At 40.7% G+C, this 20,254-nt stretch overlaps 1 protein-coding gene across 2 annotated transcripts in view; it reads right to left on the reverse strand.

Moving 5' to 3' along the window:
- Positions 1-237: 237 nt before the first annotated feature.
- Positions 238-20,254, reverse strand: part of NALCN (sodium leak channel, non-selective) — a 258,283-nt gene continuing 238,266 nt past the window's right edge. For both annotated transcript variants that reach the window (XM_054974072.1, XM_054974070.1), the window contains 14 exons: positions 18,771-18,864; positions 18,192-18,298; positions 17,946-18,020; positions 16,499-16,618; positions 13,668-13,736; positions 12,773-12,921; positions 11,150-11,243; positions 9,833-9,965; positions 7,756-7,871; positions 7,189-7,346; positions 4,825-4,975; positions 3,245-3,391; positions 2,512-2,629; positions 238-521 (listed from right to left, as the gene is read on the reverse strand). In XM_054974072.1, the coding sequence (XP_054830047.1) occupies positions 328-521; positions 2,512-2,629; positions 3,245-3,391; positions 4,825-4,975; positions 7,189-7,346; positions 7,756-7,871; positions 9,833-9,965; positions 11,150-11,243; positions 12,773-12,921; positions 13,668-13,736; positions 16,499-16,618; positions 17,946-18,020; positions 18,192-18,298; positions 18,771-18,864 (1,725 nt within the window). In that variant the 3' untranslated portion in view covers positions 238-327. The remainder of the gene's footprint in view (positions 522-2,511; positions 2,630-3,244; positions 3,392-4,824; positions 4,976-7,188; positions 7,347-7,755; positions 7,872-9,832; positions 9,966-11,149; positions 11,244-12,772; positions 12,922-13,667; positions 13,737-16,498; positions 16,619-17,945; positions 18,021-18,191; positions 18,299-18,770; positions 18,865-20,254) is intronic.

Consider the following 20,254-nt stretch of genomic DNA (forward strand, 5'->3'; position numbering starts at 1 on the left):
GCAGCTTGAATTGGTGGGGCACTGCCCCATTCACCCAAATGGACCAGCCTCTATTGTCCAAAATCAGTCATATGACTTAAGATTTGAGCCATAAACTTTTCATTTTTCAGTGAACATAATCACTGTTAGTTTTCTTGACATGAATAATCATCACATAGATAAGATATCAAATCAGTAGAATATCTTATCAAGCTGAAGGACAGTGAGTCCAAAGACTTTTTATAAATGGTAGGTCAACCAGATCTTCAATTTAAAAACAAGAAGAAATGGATTTCAGTCCAAAGTTACAATTGCATAAGTGTGACTCCAAAGGGCATCTTTTCCCAATCAGATCTCGAGCAGGTCCTCTCCACTCTCGTCACTCTCCACTGTGAGCTGCCTTGTCCACCACTTCTTGACTTCTGAGCCACAAGAAGCCACATCTGACATGGGATTCATCTTGCACACAACAGACTTCATCGTTGTGCGGCCACCAAACCGTAAATTGACTGAAGACACTGAATGGCTTATTGGCTTTGGAGCTAGGAAATTAAATAGAACAATACTTATTACTATAAATGTTTTACTCAGCCACTATCTTAATGTTTTAACTCTAAGCGTAAGGATGTTTTCACACTAAAGAAAAAGTTTCACTCAATGAAACAAAACACCTTTGAGACGTTAAATGTGCTTGAAGTGCTATTTTTGTGCTACTTTCAACAATGCTCTCTTCTTTCTGTACTACATTAAAAATTTTATGTCTGTAGTATTCCCTTTTAGTTGTTGGTTACGATTAGATTACTCAGGTTTCTACAGCAGAGATGGATGTGCTCAAAACAACATCTGTTTATTAACAAGATACAGAGATGCAAGGAAATGGATTCAGAACAAAGAAGCTCATGCAGTTTCTAGCTAACAGAACTGACTAGGCAGGGACTTGTTCTAGCTAAAAAACAGAACTAAGCATGAGACTAAACCAACTCTCAAAAATATCAGAGGAGAAGCATACCATTCAATTGCAATATATATAACCAACAGACCTTAATATCTAATCTATATTGTAGAATATAGGTTTTACATATGTATTAAAACTGGATTTAAAAAAAAACCCTTTTCTAGTGTCACATTTTAAATGCCTTAAAGATGAATGGATTTATGTAAACCATAAACTCTTGTTTTTAGCACAACCAACCTAGGTCCTCTAAATACTTGTTTCTGTAGCCAACACAGCACTGGAACACATGCTTAGTCTAAGATACTTATAGCTGTTAATCAGTTATGTAGAGTCATAGGTTGTTTTCATGCAGGGTAATTTCCTGTATTTTCCCTTTAAGTCTCTCCTATACTATACCAATGTATCTACTATACCAAAGTATCTACTACTGATAATTAAAAAGGCAAAAAGCCCACCAAGGGATATGGTGGTGAAGAAATACTGCGTGCACAGGGAAAATGTGCCAGAAGTGGATGAGGAGGTGTAAAAATCAGCATCTTTCTGTCCATACTTTCACCAAACCCTCTTTCAGTACAAATAACGATTGGGGGAAACTGCTGTAAGATAACCCCAAAGGTTAGCAGAAGCATGATGAAATCCTGCAGAATTCAAAATAAAAACTGTTGCAGTTGGGGGGATGGATGGACATGGAACAAGAACACCATGTGAAAGCAACCATAATGTTCTACAGTTTGCAGAAACCGAGTAACAAATCCTCATATTGGTTTCTTTATTGATTTCCAATGACTGTTTATAGTTTCTATTAATGATCATTATGGTGACAGGATCTATAATTTAGAGACATTCCCAAATCTTTAATAGCATTAGGGAATTGTTAGTTGCCCTAAGATCATATGACCTTAGATTATTCCAGAAGAAGACTTAGATAATACTTTACAATATGCTTCACACTGCCATCTTAAATAGAATTGCACCACTTTTAGTCCTTTCAAGTCAATGGGCTTAGAATGGGGTAACTTTGTTTAAGATGGCACTCTTTGATGTTCAAATTAAAGTTATTTTAAGCCATTCCTCATTTTGTTAAGTCTTTATCTGCAGATCCAGAAATATTACAGTCGTCAGTTTCAATGATTAAAGTTCATCTGCTGAACTCATTTGCAGCACTCCTGCTGTGGATCATACACAGCTTGCTGCACAATCTAGGAACAAGGGTCTGCCCAGGATATGCCCATGAGGGAGGAAGGCAGTTCTTGGAGATCTGCTAAATTTTAAAAATCGAATGTTTGCATGGGTCATCAGATATGCATAGTAGGTACAGAACTTCGTATGTACCAAGAACATGCTCTGGAATCCTCGCCAATCGAAAAGAAGTCTGTGGATTCATCAGAAAAATATGAAATGCTGTAGAGTTATGCAGAGTGTTCTAATGAAGGGGTGGCAGAAAGGCCTCTCCCCTAGGGGGTGTACATCTTCATCCTTCTTGTAATAATAAACCATCCTTAAACAGAGTTTCCCATTCCAACTGCCACATCCAGTTGGAGGTCCCATCTTGCTATCTGATGATAACCTTCACCTACCTGAAGGCAAACGCCATTGTCCAAACTTCCGTTGAGGTTTACCGGCGTCAGTAGAGTCTTGTCGATACCCACCTCTGTCTGAAAGTGTTGGACTAAGGAGCTGCTGTTGACTACTTGTCTGAATAGAGCAAAAAAGAGATAAAATTCATTAATATAGCTCCAAGATATATAGCTCCTTAAATTAATGAGCCTTTAAAGAGGCACAATGAGCAAGCAAGATCTTTTCCTTACTGGCTCTTATTTTGTTGGTTTTGAATCACAAAAATATTCTATTAAACATAAGCATAATATTAATGTATATAATGCTAATCACAGTAAACACAGTAAACACTCTTATTTCTAGAACATTATGCAATTTGACTCTCAGAGCGGGACCACAAGTGACGCCTGACACAGGTTGGACACTTGCCAGCTTCCCTCAAGTTTTGATGGGAAATGTAGGCAGCTTGGTGGAATGTTGGACAAGTGACAGTTGAAAAGTCCACTGGACAGCAGTCAGAGAGTCAAGCTGCAAGACCAGGATGCAGTCTAGTGTCCAACCTGTGTCAGGCGTCACTTGTGGTCCCGCTCTCAGTCACTCTCACATTGGTTACAGTGGGCTCATGAAGTAGTTTTGCTGGACCTGAAGCTAGAGTGTAGAAACACATATTGAAGAGCCCAGAGAAATTAAAAATTTTAGCCTTTCTAACTGAAAATTCTGGTTTATGCCTGAACGTCAGAAAAAGGACTTTACCTCAGGTTGTGCATTATCTTGATTGTTAGCATTCATATCTTCGCTTGGTTGTGTTGTCTCAATGCTTGGTGGATTTAGGAACCGGCTAAGCTCTTGCTGTTGACTCTCTCGAAGACTATGGATAATACTGCATGACTGTTGCTGTTTCTATAAAAATACAAAATAACCATTCCATGTCTTTAAAAGGTATTCTTCAAAAATTTAGCTTTGTTTCTGATTTTCACATTTTTTCACATTTTTTTCTTTGTAAAAGGGGGAAAACAGATGGGATTTTGAAGAACAGTGATCCAATTTCCAGACACATTTAATTTTCTTTAAAAGAAACCATGCCTCATTCCTCTTATCTGAGAGAAATCACCCTCTCCCCTTGAACTCCTATTAGCAGTGGTAGGGGAAAAGGCAGTGTTTATCTTTTAGCTTTAAAGCTGTATATATATACCATTGAATTTAAAATTAAATCTACCTTATGAGACCAGCCAAAGTGACAATTAAAGAAAATGATCATTTAAAAGAAATAAATATTTATAGAGCTCATCCACAGGCTATTAAAGTAAATTACTTTTAGTGGCTTTTAAATTAGATACTATATAAGATTAACAATATAATAATATGGACTCTTCTAAAAAACTATGAAGTGCAGTTTCATGTTACATTGTTACATGGGCTGAATCCACACACCCGTGGAGCGTCCCCGCGTTGCGCTAAATGTCCGCTAAACACCCGGAAGTGTAGCGTCTAATCGTGCTAGAAAGACGCTACACTTCTGGGTGTTTAGCGAACATTTAGCGCAACTCCGGGACGCTCTGCGGGTGTGTGGATTCAGCCATGGTTTCTATGTATCATGACATTGTATACTTAAAGGAGTATATTTAAATTATATCCACCACATGAACTAGAAAGATGAAAATTTCTATGTGTCTTCTATGGGAAGTACTGGAATCCATCCAAAACCCAAAGAAAATCTTCTCCTTTCCCTCTTCCCTCCTATAAATTTCAACACATCACCAACTTTCCAAGTAGAAGGTTTTCAACGTAAATGAATACAAAACTGTAACATGACTACAAAAATTGGGGAGGGGGTTATGTTAATGTTGATTACTGTTCTTTAAAGCAACATTTGTATGGTCAGCCTCACTGAATATCAAGATCCGAGTTCAGAAGCACCTTAAATATCAGGGAATAAGTTTTAAAGTCGACGTTCCCTTTTTAGATTTATTCTAGTACTTCACATAGAGGACACTTGTAGAAAATCATCATTCTCGCTCATGTGAGGGATGTTTAGAATTTAAATGAATATCAATTTACTCAAGCCAAATTTCAGTTTTCAATACAATAGCAGTATTTCCTCCTAACAAATCATAAACATTAAAACATCTCTCAGAAAATAGCACCAGTAAAAAAAATAAACACACATACAAACCTGCACCTAAAAAGCAGAAAAAAATTCTGAAATAAGCACTTTGTTGCTTAATAATATTTCCCCAAACGTATTGAGAAGGGGGAATGTAGCAACAGAGACGAGTGATAAAAGTTAAGGTTTCACCCTTGACTTTTTCTATGACTAACATTATTAAACTTACGGCTCTAATGCGTTTCAAGCACTTCTTCAACCACATACGTATGGTCTGTTTGGCAACCTCTTCTTCTATCGTATACTCCAGTTGCTCCCTTGCAAGCAGTTCTTCCAGCTGAAGACTTTTCCTGATATCAACTGACCTATATGAGAGCATGCTAGAAGAAATATACACATGTATAAGAATAATAATAGTGAGGTTACTTCAATCCTATTTGTAAAACGCAAACAACGATTCATTTGGAAAACAGATCGTCTTGCTCTTTAAGACATCACCGGATGCCCTTGGGGTTAGTTAAAACTTATTCCATCGGGTCTCCTGAAAATTAGAAGTGAAAGGTAGCTAAGAAATTATAGTAACCTCCATCTTAAAAAACAGCCAAAAAAAAAAGCTTTCTGCATATTAATAAATCTAATGGTTATTATGAAATGAGTACACCAGTCCACAACCTGCATGGGTGGTCATACTAGTATTTATTTAAATATTTTATAACAGAAAAATACTTCCCTTTTGCCATTCCTAACAGGATCTGCAAAACAGCTAACAATCACTAAGGTAACAGTGCAATAAGAACTTAAGAGTAGCCCTGTGGGTTCAGACTAGTGATCCATCTAGCCAAGCATCCTATTTCACACAGCAGCCAACTAACTTCTCAAACAGGGACTATGATCTTCCATAGTATGGCCTCCTACCACTGGCATTCCAAAGTTTATTACCTCTGAATGTAGAGTTTCCCCTTAGTCACCATGGCCAGGAGTCATTGATGAACCGCCACAAACCTGTCTAATCCCCTTTTAGAGCCATCTGTATTTTTAGCCATCTGTGCTTCCAGTGAATCCCACAATTTAATAACTCACGGAGTAAAGTATGGATGCCTTTAAAAATGTGGTCAATACTGTCTCCTCTGACAAAGCCAGGTCTCATTTCGAGCGGGAATGCGCAGGAACGCAGTTCCGGCAGTTCTCCAAATAGGTCACATGTCAGGTGGCCCCGCCCACCTGACTTTCAGCCATTTGGGGCCCATCTCGGCCTGGATTCAGGCCAAAACAGCCTGGATTGGATCAGTGCCGAGTGGGGGAACAATCCCCTGCCCAGCACTGACCCGATCTGGGCCGTTTCGGCCCCAAACCAGGCCTAAAAGGGCCCAAAATGGCCACTTTCAGTCATTTAGGGCCCCTTTTTGCCATTTTGAGCCCAATTTCGGCCCTGAATGGCCAGGATTGGGTCCAAAACAGCCAGGATAGGTGATGTCAGGGGGTGTGGCATATGCAAATCAGTCATGCTAATGACACACTTCTGGTGATGTTAAGAGGTGTGGCATATGCTAATGAGTTCCTCCAGCTCTTTTTCTACGAAATGACCCCTGGACAAAGCTAATAACCTTTTTCATGGGGAAAGGGAGAGACTAGTGAGTCCAGGTACTCCCTTCCACCCCTCCCTTGATCACAAGCACAGAACCACTCAGGATTGGGATGTTTGGCTTTTTATTTATTTAGACACCGCGTGTTGTGTATCAGTTAGAGTATCTGACTAGGATCTGGGAGATCCAGGTTAAAATCTCTACTCTGCTGTGGCAGCATGATGGGTGACCTTGGGCAAGTTGCACACACCCAGCCTAACATACTTCACAGGTTTGTTGTGAGGATAAAATGGAGGAGAACAGAATGAGGTAAGCCACTTTAGGTCCTCACTGGGGAGAAAGGTGGGTTATAAATGATTTTTTAAAAAACCTAACCTGGATAGCCCAGGCTAAGCTAATCTCATCAGATCTTGGAAGTGAAGCAGGGCTGGAAGACCACCAAGGAAGTCCAGGGCCACTACACACAGGAGACAATTTGTCTCCTGCCTTGAAAACCTTTTGAGGGGTTGCCATACAGTGGCTGTGACTTGATGGCACTTTACACATACAATTGAAGTTCGCATCTGTCTCTGCTGACAGAAGCAAAGTTACACCCTTCTAAGTCCACAGAAGTCAATGGTCATAGAAAGGTATAATTTCCCTTAGGATGGCACTGCTAATCAAGTCCACACAACCAGAAACAGTTACAGATTCTTTTGATGAATGGAGTAATGGGAACTGGCTCTGTGTAGATGTATATTGGGGAAAGAATGTTAATTTAGTTTTTATTAAAATTTTCTATGATCCTACATAAAAAATAAATTATAATCCCTAAAAACAAATTTGTATTGTTACACTGTTTTGTAATTTATATTCAATAGTGGCTAGAAAGCCATCAGTAATTTAGGGAGATGAACAGTGCAATCCTAAGCATAGTTATATGCTTCTAAATCAATTGAAGTCAATGGGCTAGGAAGGGGGTAAATCTGCTTAGGACTGTGCTCCAAATGTCCGTGTGCTTCCCAGTGTACCTCAGCACATCATGAAATGTTACGTCTCCGCCATTATGGAGCCTCTCCATTTCATAGCACATGTGCTTGAACAAAAGCTTGTCCTTGTCCAGGTCAACTTCCAGCCTCCCTCGCAGCAACCTCAGCAAAAACTTCACCCGGAAAGTAGGAATCACACCCTAGGGAGAAATAACAGCTTTGAAATTATGGATACTTATTAAGAGATTCTATTTCGGTAGATGTTCGGTAGATCTTCTGTACAGGAAGATACAGGATACAGTCCTAAGGAGACTTTCCTGGGAATTACGTCCCATTGAATAACATGGAACATATTTCAAAATAGACTGGCTTAAGATTTCTCTAATAATCTACCAATACATCCAAAACTTAAGTCATTGCAAGCATATTCAAGGCTTTTGAACTTAGATTTAGCTTGAGCATACATATTGAAAAGAAATGTCATAAGCAAACTGCACCACTGGCCATTCATAGGAAAGGGGAACTAGTTTTCAGTTACTGCAGGTAATTGGAAAACTGCATATGCTTTCTGGCAACTAACTCAAATGGAATTATGACGATATCTCTTACCTCTCTTTTGTCATCAACCATGTTCCATATAATTTGAAAATGCCTAAGATCATTATAACTTAAGAGCTGATCCTCTTCCGTAGAGTAAAATAGTGAGAAATTTTCCACGATTATCGCTATAGAAGACACCAACATTAAACACAGTATAAGAACTTTCAAACATACGTGCTACATACACATGTGCTACATATATATTGTGAAATAGATGTTTACTTCTGTGCTTGATCTTAACATCTGCAGGTGAACATCCATAAACAAACCGATATATGTTATCTAATTCACATTAGACAATTTGATACACCAGCAGTAATATGAATATTTTGAAAATGTTCCGCTAACTTCAATAGAAATTGAGCTCTGCAAAAAAGCAAAGTGAGGATTATAATAGCTTTGTCAAGGCCCACTGTATGTTCCTTTCATATACACATGCAAAGGAGAATTATTCACTTTCCAAACTAGAGGTGGACATGGACTGGAAAACGGACCAAAATTTAACACAGACTAGGCTGCTTCGTCAGTTTGGCCGGTTCGCAAACTGGCGGGTCACGGAACGCCTGTTTTCCACAGACCCCACGGACTTTTGGCTGGTCAGTTGGTCCATGGTCCATTAAAGTGTCCCCGCCCGCTGGCAAGCGACACCGGGAGTGCTTTAACATTTAAATCCCCCCTTAGAGTGCTCCTGGTGCTGCTGGCAAGTGGCGCTGGAAGTGCTTTAACATTTAAAGCGCTCCCAGTCAGTTCGCGAACCAGCACTGGACTGTGAAAGTTCATGGTCCGTGGTCTGTGAAACACCATGGACCACAGACCCATGGCCCGTGGGTTTTCCTGGTCCATGCCCACCTCTATTCCAAACAACTAATTCACAAATCATCCTTCTTCTGACCCACGTATTGTTAAACACAGAGCAAACTTTGTATAAAATGCAGGAATTAAATCCTGCATATTTTTCCAGTGTTAAAACTATAAGCTAGTCCTGCAATAATAACTCTTGAGCACCCTTTCCTATTACGTCCTCACTCTATATGGTAAGATCTGGAGTGGAGTCTTTGTTCTGGTTTCAGTTGCCTCCTGATACCAGGTTCACAACTGCAAGGCACAGGAACCCTGTCTATGGTTGCATACCTTTCCTGGGGAATGGCTTTCCTACACAGGCTCTCCAATCCAGTTGTTTACAACACTTTTGAAACTTTTGCCCAGCATTTGTTTTGTTGATTTTGCATTGAAGCCCTGCTACTGACTGAACTTTTGAGAGCCAGTTTGGTGTAGTAGTTAAGAGCGGCAGACCTCTAATCTGGAGAACTGGGTTTGATTCCCCACTCCTCCACTTGAGACCAACTGGGTGACCTTGGGTCAGTCACACCTTCTCGGAGCTCTCTCAGCCCCACCCACCTCACAGAGAGCTTGTTGTGAGGATAATAATAACAGACTTTGTAAACCGCTCTAAGTGGGTGTTAAGTAGTCCTGAAGGGTGGTATATACATCGAATGTTGTTGTTGTTATTATTTTAGTGACCTTTTAAAAAAAACACAGTCACAAGGATTTTTTCTGGGGGGGGGGGTAATACAAAAATTCTGTTCCCCCCTTTCAAAATCTCCCCTATATAAGCACTCAGTGTCTTGAGAAGGTTCATCCCCGCCCCCCGCCACTTTCTTTTCACTCTCAACTACTCTCAGTAGTCTATACTCCTGGAGCATGTTATGTCCTCACTGGGCCATTTTGTGTGTGTTTTTCTTTGTGTTAATTCACAGAACAATCTTTTCCAGCATAGTACGGTAGGTCCACACATGTGTAGAGACCCCTACCTTTTGGGTGGCTTGGTTTTGTTGTTTTTATGATTGGCATGGAGGCCAGCTACTTTGCTATTAGATATACTAACTGTTATGTTTTATGGTGGGCCGTATGCATATGTTATTCTTACTGTATTTACTATATTGTTTATTTATATAGTTTAAGTGTTGTAGACCACTTTGAAGGGCCCTAGAGGACTAAAAGGTGGCTTATAAATAAACAAATATTCATAAACATTATACATAGATATAAATAATGCCAGTTTTTATTACAGTAATTGATGACTTACCCACAAGCAAATTCAGCATTATGTATGCAATAATGACATAAAAAGAACAGAAATACATAAGTGCACCAGCATAGTTTCCACAATCTGTCTTCCAGTATGTGTTGTTATCTGGTGTACAAAAAGGAGGCTGAACCTACAAAAGAAACATAGTTAGGGAACAATACGGTCATTAAAATGATAACAATACTATGGCAACATAGTAAGGACTGAAGGGCCAAGGAAATGGCAGCAGATCTGTATTTTGGATCTTTCCCCATATCTCCCTCAGTCATGTAAAAGACAGAATTAGGCATGCAGGAGTGAAATACTGGAATTCTTCCTTTCCAAACCATTGTTTACACCCCAGTAGCTCTTCTCTGAATTTGTTTTCCTAGGTGAGCACATTTCCACTAATGGTTCCCCATTGAGGAATACACCTAACAGGATGGGAGAATCAGAATGCAGAGGTTTTTTGTAGGAGGAATTTTCAATCTGCTGTTTTCACCCCTTAGCCTCTTTTGGATATAAAATGGACTCCACGTTCCATTTCTATTTGCTTCTATCGAGCAATTTTGTGGAAAGGGAAAGATAGAGAAATCAAGAAAGGTATAAAACGTCCCTCCTCTTGCACCACAGTTTTGATGTGAATCCTCTCTGCCCCTATGGCTGCTATTTACATTGAAAAAAGGTTGCAGATCTCCCAGTATTTAGAAAAGATTGACTTTCAGAAGCCCCAAACTCTCAAGACTTTCCTTGTAGACTTCACCATGGACAATGAGGCAGAGTAAAAGGCTATGCAGAGACCTTTCAGCCTATTCTTACTAAATCAGAAAGGAGGGAACCGTACTGTCTAAAGGATTAGACCATTGGTACATTCCACACTTCTGTGTGCTTATATTTGCTTATATTTCAGGCAAAGTTAAAAGCAGATGGTTAGAGATAAAAACAGTGTGAGCTTTGTGGAACAATACTACACATACTTGAAGGTGGCGAAGACTACTGAGAAACTTGTATCGTGTTTTAGCATTTATTGCACCAACATGGATTGTGAGCATATGTGTACAAAAAGTGAGAAATATTTACCAACTAGCAATTGAATCAAAGATGGGGATATATAGATTGGCAAAACACATGTGTATCTGCTGGTGTTTTGCCAAGATGGGTAGATCTGAATTCATGAAATTATTCCTATACTATGTTCAAAAAACAACAAATGAGATTGTGTGAAGGATTCATTTTTTTAAAAAAAGAACACCACTTCTAAGATACAAAGCTAAGTTGTTTGGTGCTGGGTGCCTCTGTGTTTTTTTATGTCTTTTAGAGTTGTGTTTAATTTACCATGCAGTCATGCATTATCTTGTTCCAGTCTTCCCCTGTGACTATTCGGAAGAGTACAGTAATGGCCTTACCAGCTGATGAAAAGTTGGCATGCCTGTGTTTAAACAAATAAACAAATAATTGAGTCAGTGTATCACAAGAAAATTCAGCATAAGGAATCTTATAGCCCAATCCTTCCTTCTTCCCCACACTGGGTTCAGCTTAATGGCCTGTAGCTCAGCAGTAGAAGGCAGCATCTCCAGTTATAAGGATTTCAAATACCAGACCTTTCTCTGCCTTCAGACCTTGGAGCCACTGCTTATGCTAAACTAGATGGACCGCTGGGGCATGACTCTGTATAGAACAACTGCATGTGTTCTAGGAAGCAAGGAAAATTGAATTAGAGTTCACTGGACTATTTTCCCATTTTTCGGCATCTTGGCTGGCCCTTAACATGAACACCGTATATAGTACATTGACCATTTTTTACAATGTGATGTTAGTTTGTGCCTTCTGTATAGTAAATTCCACATTCTTCTGCAAATCCTTTACCATCAAGTTATTCCTCTTACACAGACTAACAAAGGGGGTGGTACATATATAGATTAGAGATGGGCACGAACAGCAATACGAACAAAAAAAAGCCACGAACAGCCCAATTAGCTATTCGTGAACAAGCTGTTCATGAGGCCCCATTCTAAACGAACAGGTGGTCGTTGCAAGCCTCATTTGTTGCTGTTCGTTGCTGTTCGTCAAGCCAGACAGTCTGGCACCTGCAATCAAGTCCCTTGGCAACCAGAGGCAGGGACTGCCTGAACTCTGTCTGAACTCCTGCTGTTGCCCTGGAAACCCCAATCTAAGCCCAATTTAGCTTGATAGGCAGGTCTTCCTTTCAAGTGTGGAGCTCCAAATTTGTTACAAGGAAGCAAAGAGCAGGGGGGAGGGAGGCTCCCAGCTCTGGTTTTGCAGACAGTGAGGAAGAGACAGTTGCTGTTGGCAGTTTGAGAGAGAGACAGCGAGAGTGCATTGGAGCTTGAATTTTCTTTGTGTGTGGTGGGATAGGGATCTACCTCTTCAAGTTCCAGGGCTGCTGCCAGGCTCTGAGCCAAGCTATTATTTATTACTGGTACCTTTCCTGCTGCCTGCTTAGATAAGTTTTCTAGAAGTGGTGCAGTAGGAATCTACCCCTTCAGGTTCCAGGTCTGCTGCCAGGTTCTGGGACCAAGCTATTATTTATTATTGGTACATTTCCTGCTGTCTGCTCAGGTAGGGTTTCTAGGAGTGGTGTGGTAGGGATCTTGATGGCTGGAGGAGAGCCTGCTGGCCCCCATGAACAACGAACATGTTCGTGAACAGGTCATGTTCGTCAATGTTTGTTGTTCATTGTTCGTGGATGGCAACGAACAACGAACACCATGTTCGTGGGGTTTTTTTCTGTTCGTGCCCATGTCTAATATAGACTACTATAATATAGACACTGTGTATATTTTTTGTGTCCATAAACCTACTGTACAAGCATGAATTCTGGTATCAGGCACAGGGTCCAATGTTCTGAGCATCTCAATAATTCAACAAGCATTCCAATTCTCAAAACAAAAATATCATTATACCAATTACTTTATTAAGAAGAAACAAGCTCCATACCTGTTGATGTTCTCACCGTACTTCACAGTGCCAAATAAAACTACCCCAGCAAAAGCATAGCAAAGCAACAGCAGGAACATCCCTACTATGATGAAAAAACTTTTGTACATGCTGACAACTACAGTCAGCAGCAGCATTTTCAGTGTCACCTGGAAAGACATAAGACAAACCAATGGAAAGGAAGCATAAACTTCTGCTGCTGATGCGAATGAATAATGCTAGAAGCCAAAAGCCAAAGAACTGGCTGGTTGGTTCCCATCAATATATGATAATTAGTATACCACTACACTGTTTCTTGGTCCTGTTGGCCCCAGAGGGTTGCCAAATCATAAGGCTCCAGTGACAGTAGAGGAAAGTGATATAAATTCCTTTAATGCAATCCTGAAAGGTAGAGCAGTCTTGCTAATGCCTAGAATCTATGCATACCAACCCTTATGGCCACTGGCCCCAAATCCCACAAATAACCTAAATGACTTCTAGTTAGAACAATCACATCAGGGTTTTTTTTCCCCCTGAGGGTGGGTAATAGGCTATTCTGAATTAATAGCCTACTAAAATCAGTGGGCTTAGAATGGTATATCGCTGCTTAGGATGGCACAGCTATTCCTGTTCCAGTTTCATTTCAAGAGGCTTTCAAATGTTTTTGACGTGGCTGACTAAACATTTAGTCTAGCTTTCTGTTGAGCTTTGCTTTAATTCCTGGCTTTTCAAATGCTTTAGAATGGCTTTCAATGCAAGCCTAAGAATGCTTTCCTGGGAGTAAGCTCCACTGAAGAGAGGATTCTGAACAGACCTGCTTAGGACTGCTTTCTTGAAAGCAAAAGCAAAAAAGAAGACCTCATTTATACTCAATACATGACTGCTGCAAAAATAAATACTCCTAATTTGTACTCACGTGCTTGCCACAAATGGAGAAGAACCTGAAGACAATGACACATGCTCCCATCATATATGTGTAGGGATTCTGGAATGAAACACAGTTTTATTTTCCTCCAATAGTATGTCTGAACACAGCTGCTCTGAGTGTTAAACACAACAATACACATATAAAAGGTAATGAGTGTATCAGCAACATCTTCTAAGTGAAAAAGGCAAGTTGCACTTTCATTCATTGTTTATGTTTCATTCTTATATGGAGACAGCAGAGTGGATCCTACCCCTATCACACCATCCCAGTAAGCAAAGTTGGAAGCCTTCCCCCACCCTAAGAAGACTGTCTCCAAATTAAGTGCCTCTTCCTCAAAAAAGAACCACATAAACTGTAGAAAGTCTCCTTTAGCTGTAGAAAGGCTTCCACCTTTGCTCAGTGGAGTGCTTGGATGGGGTAGAAACCACCCCAATGGGCTGATGATAGCTTAAGAGCCAGTTTGGTGTAGTGGTTAAGAGCACGGGACTCTAATCTGGAGAGCCGGGTTTGATTCCCCACTCCTCCACTTGAAACCAGCTGGGTGACCTTGGGCTAATCACAGTTCTCTGGAGCTCTCTCAGCCCCACCCACCTCACAGGGTGTTTTGTTGTGGGGATAATGATAACATACTTTGTAAACCGCTCTGAGTGGGCATTAAGTTGTCCTGAAGGGCGGTATATAAATCGAATGGTGGTGTTGTTGTGCTAAGAATAGCTTTCCTGTATCAGGCCAAAGGTCGACTGCATCCAGCATTCTATTTCCAACAGTGGTCAACTGTTGGAAGGAGACAATGAAGGTAACAACATCGACCCACTGTTTGACCCCACTGCATGATATTCAGAGGCATCCTATCTTTGAACATGAAGGTTCCAATTGGCTATCATCACTGACAGCTACTGAGAAACCTGTCCTCCATGAATTCAGCTGATTCCCCCATCTTGTGGCACTGAATTCCACAAGCAAGTCCTGAATAAAGGCCCTCCTTTGTGTGTCCTGAGGCTTGAAAAATGCAGCCACATGGCCAGCTGTTTATAGGGCATAGCTCCTAACTGGTCACTTTCAGCATGCATGGGTGGTACCTTGTTTTGAAACTGTGTTGTCACAAGTAGGGACTCAGCTCACACAAATGCCTCTGTGTATTTTCAGGTGTACCAAGCTTTGAACTATGGACAAATTAAACCTCAGACTACAAACACTTTGCACACCCTCTCCTATGCCTTAGAATAATGAACAAACGCTGTCTTTCTAAACCCAGAGAAACACCATGGGTCTGATATGTTGGACATGCCACTTTGGATTGTAGGTAAGAGTTCATGTCACTGAAGGCCAAGCTACAAGTGATAAATGACACTTGAACGGCAAGTGGATTGAGTGGAGGGCAAGTGAACAGGGAGAAATACACTTGCCGTTCAAGTGTCATTCGTCACTTGTAGCTTGACCCTGAATGTTCCTCCATCCCTAAAAATTTAAGCAAAATGTCTGATATAGAAAACAAGAATGTCAAGAGAAGGTTAGGCTAGAATGCTTCTCTCTGGGCCAAACTACAAGTGACGAATGACACAGGTTGGACACTTGTCAGCTTCCCTCAAGTTTTGATGGGAAATGTAGGCAGCTTGGCGGAATGTTGGACAAGTGACAGTTGAAAAGTCCATTGGACAGCAATCGGAGAGCCAAGCTGCAAGACCAGGACGCCTACATTTCCCATCAAAACTTGAGGGAAGCTGACAAGCATCCAACCTGTGCCATTCATCACTTGTAGCTTGGCCCTCTATCATCTAGTCTCCTGTGTGGAGGCTGTTTTTAGACAAGAGGAGCATTCAGTCTGAAAGGGCACAGTCTGGGCACAGGTTTACAACCTTGGTGAGAACTAGGCCAAGAACAAGCATGGGAAATGCTATGTTTCTCTTTTCTTAATTGTGGGGATCTGGGCCTGCAGGGAAGCCTTCAGAACATTATTCTCTGAACACTGTATTTGTCATGAACACCAGACAGTGCAAGACGAAATAAATTGGCCCTTATTGGCTCTTACTGTGAATAGTTACCAAGAAAATGTACTAGACAGACAGACTGTGTTGGTTCTGAGTTTGTGGCTGTCTAATTGATTGATCTACAATTTTTATCATAATTACAAAGTAGACTACGAGTTTGTGCTGCCAAGAATGCGTCAGAATCAAGCACTGAGGAAGCAAAACATCAAAACCTTCTCTTTTCTGTGATCCTAAAAAAAGCTCCTTCACTCTCCACAATCTAAAGGGTTTTATGGTTCCTGGGTACTTAAAAGAACAGGACTTGGAGAGCCCCGCTGAGAATCAGTGGCATATAGGAGCTTGAATCCTCTGGAGAGTTCTGCAGGCAGAAGGATCCATGAGGCATGATTTCTTCAGCTTCCACTCCTGCTGTAGTGCTCAATACCACACTAAACACTGCTTCTGGGGGAAGCATGGAGGGAGCTGGAGGTTTGCAATGGGAGGTGAATAAATGAAAACCACCCCTGTCCATGAAAATCTGCTGTGGGATCCAAGCGGATGGAGTAAGATCTGGGAGATGCAGGTTCAAATCTCCACTCTGCTATGCAGCTTGCACTCTAATCTCCACTCTGCCAATGACTCTCTCTCAGCCTCATCGACTTCACAGAGTTGTTTTGAGGGTAACTTGGGGAAGGAACCATGTACACTGCCCCAAGATCCTTAGAAGGGAAGGACAGAAATGCACTAGATAAACAGACCAATTGCCAAGATTTGAACCTCCCATGTGACCAGATATATTGAAGTGATTGTACCAGAGCATAATGGTAGAAAATGGAGTTCGCTGGAACTTACAGCTAAAGCAAAGTGGAGTATCACCCATATGACACCCAGGGACGTAACCAAGAGATCATAGCGATTCCTTCTGCTTTGCCAAAATCCAGCAGGCGACATGGCAATAATCTTCATGGTGACCTACAGGAAATCAACTGACATGTTGCAACTGCTCTTCAAAATATCCCTACATGAAAGTAATATCAACTCCCCCCCCCACAAATGTTAGTATTATTGGTAAATCAGCGTGCATACAAACAGATTAAAAAGTTACAACATCCACAGCAATAATAACAATATAGTGCTATCAATATGCACAGCACTTCACTGAACAAAAGATGCTAAGAACCTGCATTACTGAATCCATGAAGAGGGTTGACAAGCCCAGATAATAGCCTCTGCAACAAGCCTTGGTTGGCACTAACTCTGTTCTCCTTACAGTACCAAAGGCTCATTTGCCTGCACATCCTCAAACATGATATATGCTAACATGAGCCAGAAATGCCCTTTAACCATTTACATTGGCAGAACTAGACTCTCTCTGTGCAAGAGAATAAATGGATGAAGGACATTAAAAATGGAAATACCTCAGAACCAGCAGGTGAGCATTTCAACCTCCCTGGACTTTAAGGAACAGACTTACGGGTCTGTACTTCAGCAGCTCCAAAGAGAAATTCCAGCTGCTGAGTTGGAATTCATATGCCCTGCTGGCACTATTAGTTTTGCCTCAATCAATCTCGGGAGTAGCTAGTTCACCACAGAAAGTCATGGTCCCTTCTCAGAGATTTATATGCAGTGTTCAGCTTACTTTTGCCCATCCATCACCCACTGGGGCGGCTCACACCCACAGGGATGTGTGGATCGCTTACTCTTTTGACTCTGCTTTCGTATGTATGCTGTATAGTAATGTCATATGCCTATTTCTTGATTTGAACTTCTTTTGTAAAATATCTTCCCTCATCTTATCCTACTGATCTCCTCCTTACATTTATCTTGTATACGGGATATGGTTTACAAACATTTATGCCACAATAAACATTTAGACTTTAAACACCACAGATTATGGCTCAGTTCAGACACTGCACAAAACTATAGGTTAATTAAACTATGGCTACTGTTATTGTCTGAATGCAGGGGCTAGGGTCCATTAAGCCAGCATCTGCGGCCAGTTAAATAACATTTAACTATGGTATCTTTGTATGAAGCTGGATTTGAATGATTATTTATAAGCTGGTTTCACAAACTAACCGTAGTTAAAATAAACCAGGGTTTCATGTTATGTCCGAACAGAACCTTTATTGTTGTTTTGGCTTCTTTTGTACAATCTGTTTGCAACAAACTAACATAGCTGGACTAAAGTTTCAATCAGTAGCACCTTAAAGACCAACAAGATTTTCTGGGGTATAAGCTTTTGAAAGTCAAGCTCCCTTCGTCAGATACTAGTAGAAAATGATGGGAATGATCATACCTCGAGAACGAAAATGAAGGTGAAGACGACAGACATTGCCGCTAAAGGAGTTGTCACTGGGTCTTCAGCATTCCACTTGAGTGTAAAAAAAGAAGCAGAAGAATTCTAAATTTTTTCCCTTGACTTATGTTTCATTTTCAATCATCACAGATTCTGAAGGTTCCATGGGTGTTTTTCTCCCTTTTTTCCATATTTTTTCCATTTAATCTCCTACTTCATAAGATGTTCACAAGTACAGAAAAATACCTTCACAGATAAGAGTACGGATTGGGCCAGGACGAGCACAGCGATAGTTCTCTTAAAAAATGGGTGCTGCGTAATATCATACATCTTGGCTCGAAATCCATCGTTATCTGGAGAGGGGGAAGAATTTAAAGCAACAGACTTAATAAAACACATAATTTGTTTGTTTCTTGCTATATTTTCTGACATTCTATCTAGATTTCCACCATCCACTGATAATGATCTGCAACAATTTCATATTTTAACTATGTTCCTCAACATTTGTGCATGAAAAAATAATAACTCTACTACTGTCAGGTTAATACAGTTCTTTCATATCATTAGCAGCCAAGTGCAAATATCTTTAATTTAAGAATTCATTTCTGTCCTTATGACTTACCCTAAAACCATCAGAGCGCAACATTTTGGGGAGTTGATTTTAATAGCCGGATGCAGCAGTTGATAGATGGAGCGCATTTCCACATTAACTTATGCACAGCCTCCTAGTGGCCTCCTGATTACAATTTTAATTTGAATCCTAGACTCCTGCAGAATTACGAACACTTGTGCTCAACATGAACCAAATTAAAATTGCCTTGATACCTGGGCGAGGTGGGAGATGAAGAGGCTGTGCTATCTTCAGTCTGCTCTTCAGATCCTCCCATCGCCTCTGATCCACAGTCAACAAAGCTGTTCCCTAAACAAGGAAGAAGAACAAAAGAAATGTATTTATTGGGCTTATAAAGTCAGAGCAGGGAGTAGCATGCTAATCATTTTATTCTATTCCCTGAACATGTAAACCCAATTAGAATAATAATGCCTTAGGTACAGGATTCAGGATTTGTGAAGTCTCCTGAGGCAGAAAATTGCAAAGCTGAAGGTCAGCGCAATCCTAAGAATATTTTCCTGGGAGTAGGTTCCATTGAATAGAATCCCAAACAGGATTCTAAGTAGGCCAGTTTAGGTCTGCTCTCTGAGTCCCCATGGAAACCTTGTTCGGTGCATGATAATCTATAGCATATACATCACACTTTCATTGCTCAAAGAGCTTCATATGCATTATCTTGCTGTGATCACAACAGCCCTGTGAGGTATGCCCTTATTACCATCTCCTTATTGCATTTATCCAGTGGAGTTAGCCGTGTTAGTCTGTAGTAGCAAAATCAAAAAGAGTCCAGTAGCACCTTTAAGACTAACCAATTTTATTGTAGCATAAGCTTTCGAGAATCACAGTTGTTTCTCGAAAGCTTATGCTACAATAAAATTGGTTAGTCTTAAAGGTGCTACCGGACTCTTTTTGATTATTGCATTTATGGGGCTGAAGAGAGTGGCTTGTGTAAGGCCACTTAGTAAGCATGTGGCAAAGGTGAGATTTGAACCAGGGACCTTCTGGATCATAGCTCATTCTCTTAGCCACTTCACTATTGTACATCAGCAGAACTTATATACTTAAGTAAAAAAGACAGTGTGGGGTAGTAGTTGTAGCTGTCTTAGTGGCCCTGAGGAGTGCAGAAAAGTGGGATATAAATTTCGTCAAACAAATAAACCGAAACAAATAAATAAATATACTGTACTAGGACTTGGGAGACCTGAGTTCAAATCTCCACTCTGCCATGAATCTCACTGGCCCGTGACACTCTTTTAGTCTAGATTTGGGTCCAATAGCACCTTAGAGACCAACTATATTTGACTCTCAAAAGCTCACACCCTAGAAATCTAGTTGGTGTCTCAGGGCCAAGCTACACATGACGAATGACACTTGAACAGCAAGTGTATTTCTCCCTGTTCACTTGCCCTCCACTCAATCCACTTGCCGTTCAAGTGTCATTCGTCATGTGTAGCTTGGCCCTAAGGTGCTACTGGACCCAAATTTTACTCTTCTACTACAGACGACATGGCTACCCACCTGAAACTATCTTTCAGCCTAGGCTGTTTTCACATGCACCCATAAGATTGCATGAAACTCACACAACACAGCATCTTCCTAGAGCGATTTCATGGCACAATCCACTTTAACGGCTCAATGACGTCAGAAATCGTGCCATTAAAGGGGATTGTGCCGGGAAATCACGCTAGGAAGACGCTTC

Source organism: Eublepharis macularius, chromosome 3, assembly GCF_028583425.1.
Source record: "Eublepharis macularius isolate TG4126 chromosome 3, MPM_Emac_v1.0, whole genome shotgun sequence".
Lineage (NCBI taxonomy): Eukaryota > Metazoa > Chordata > Lepidosauria > Squamata > Eublepharidae > Eublepharis > Eublepharis macularius.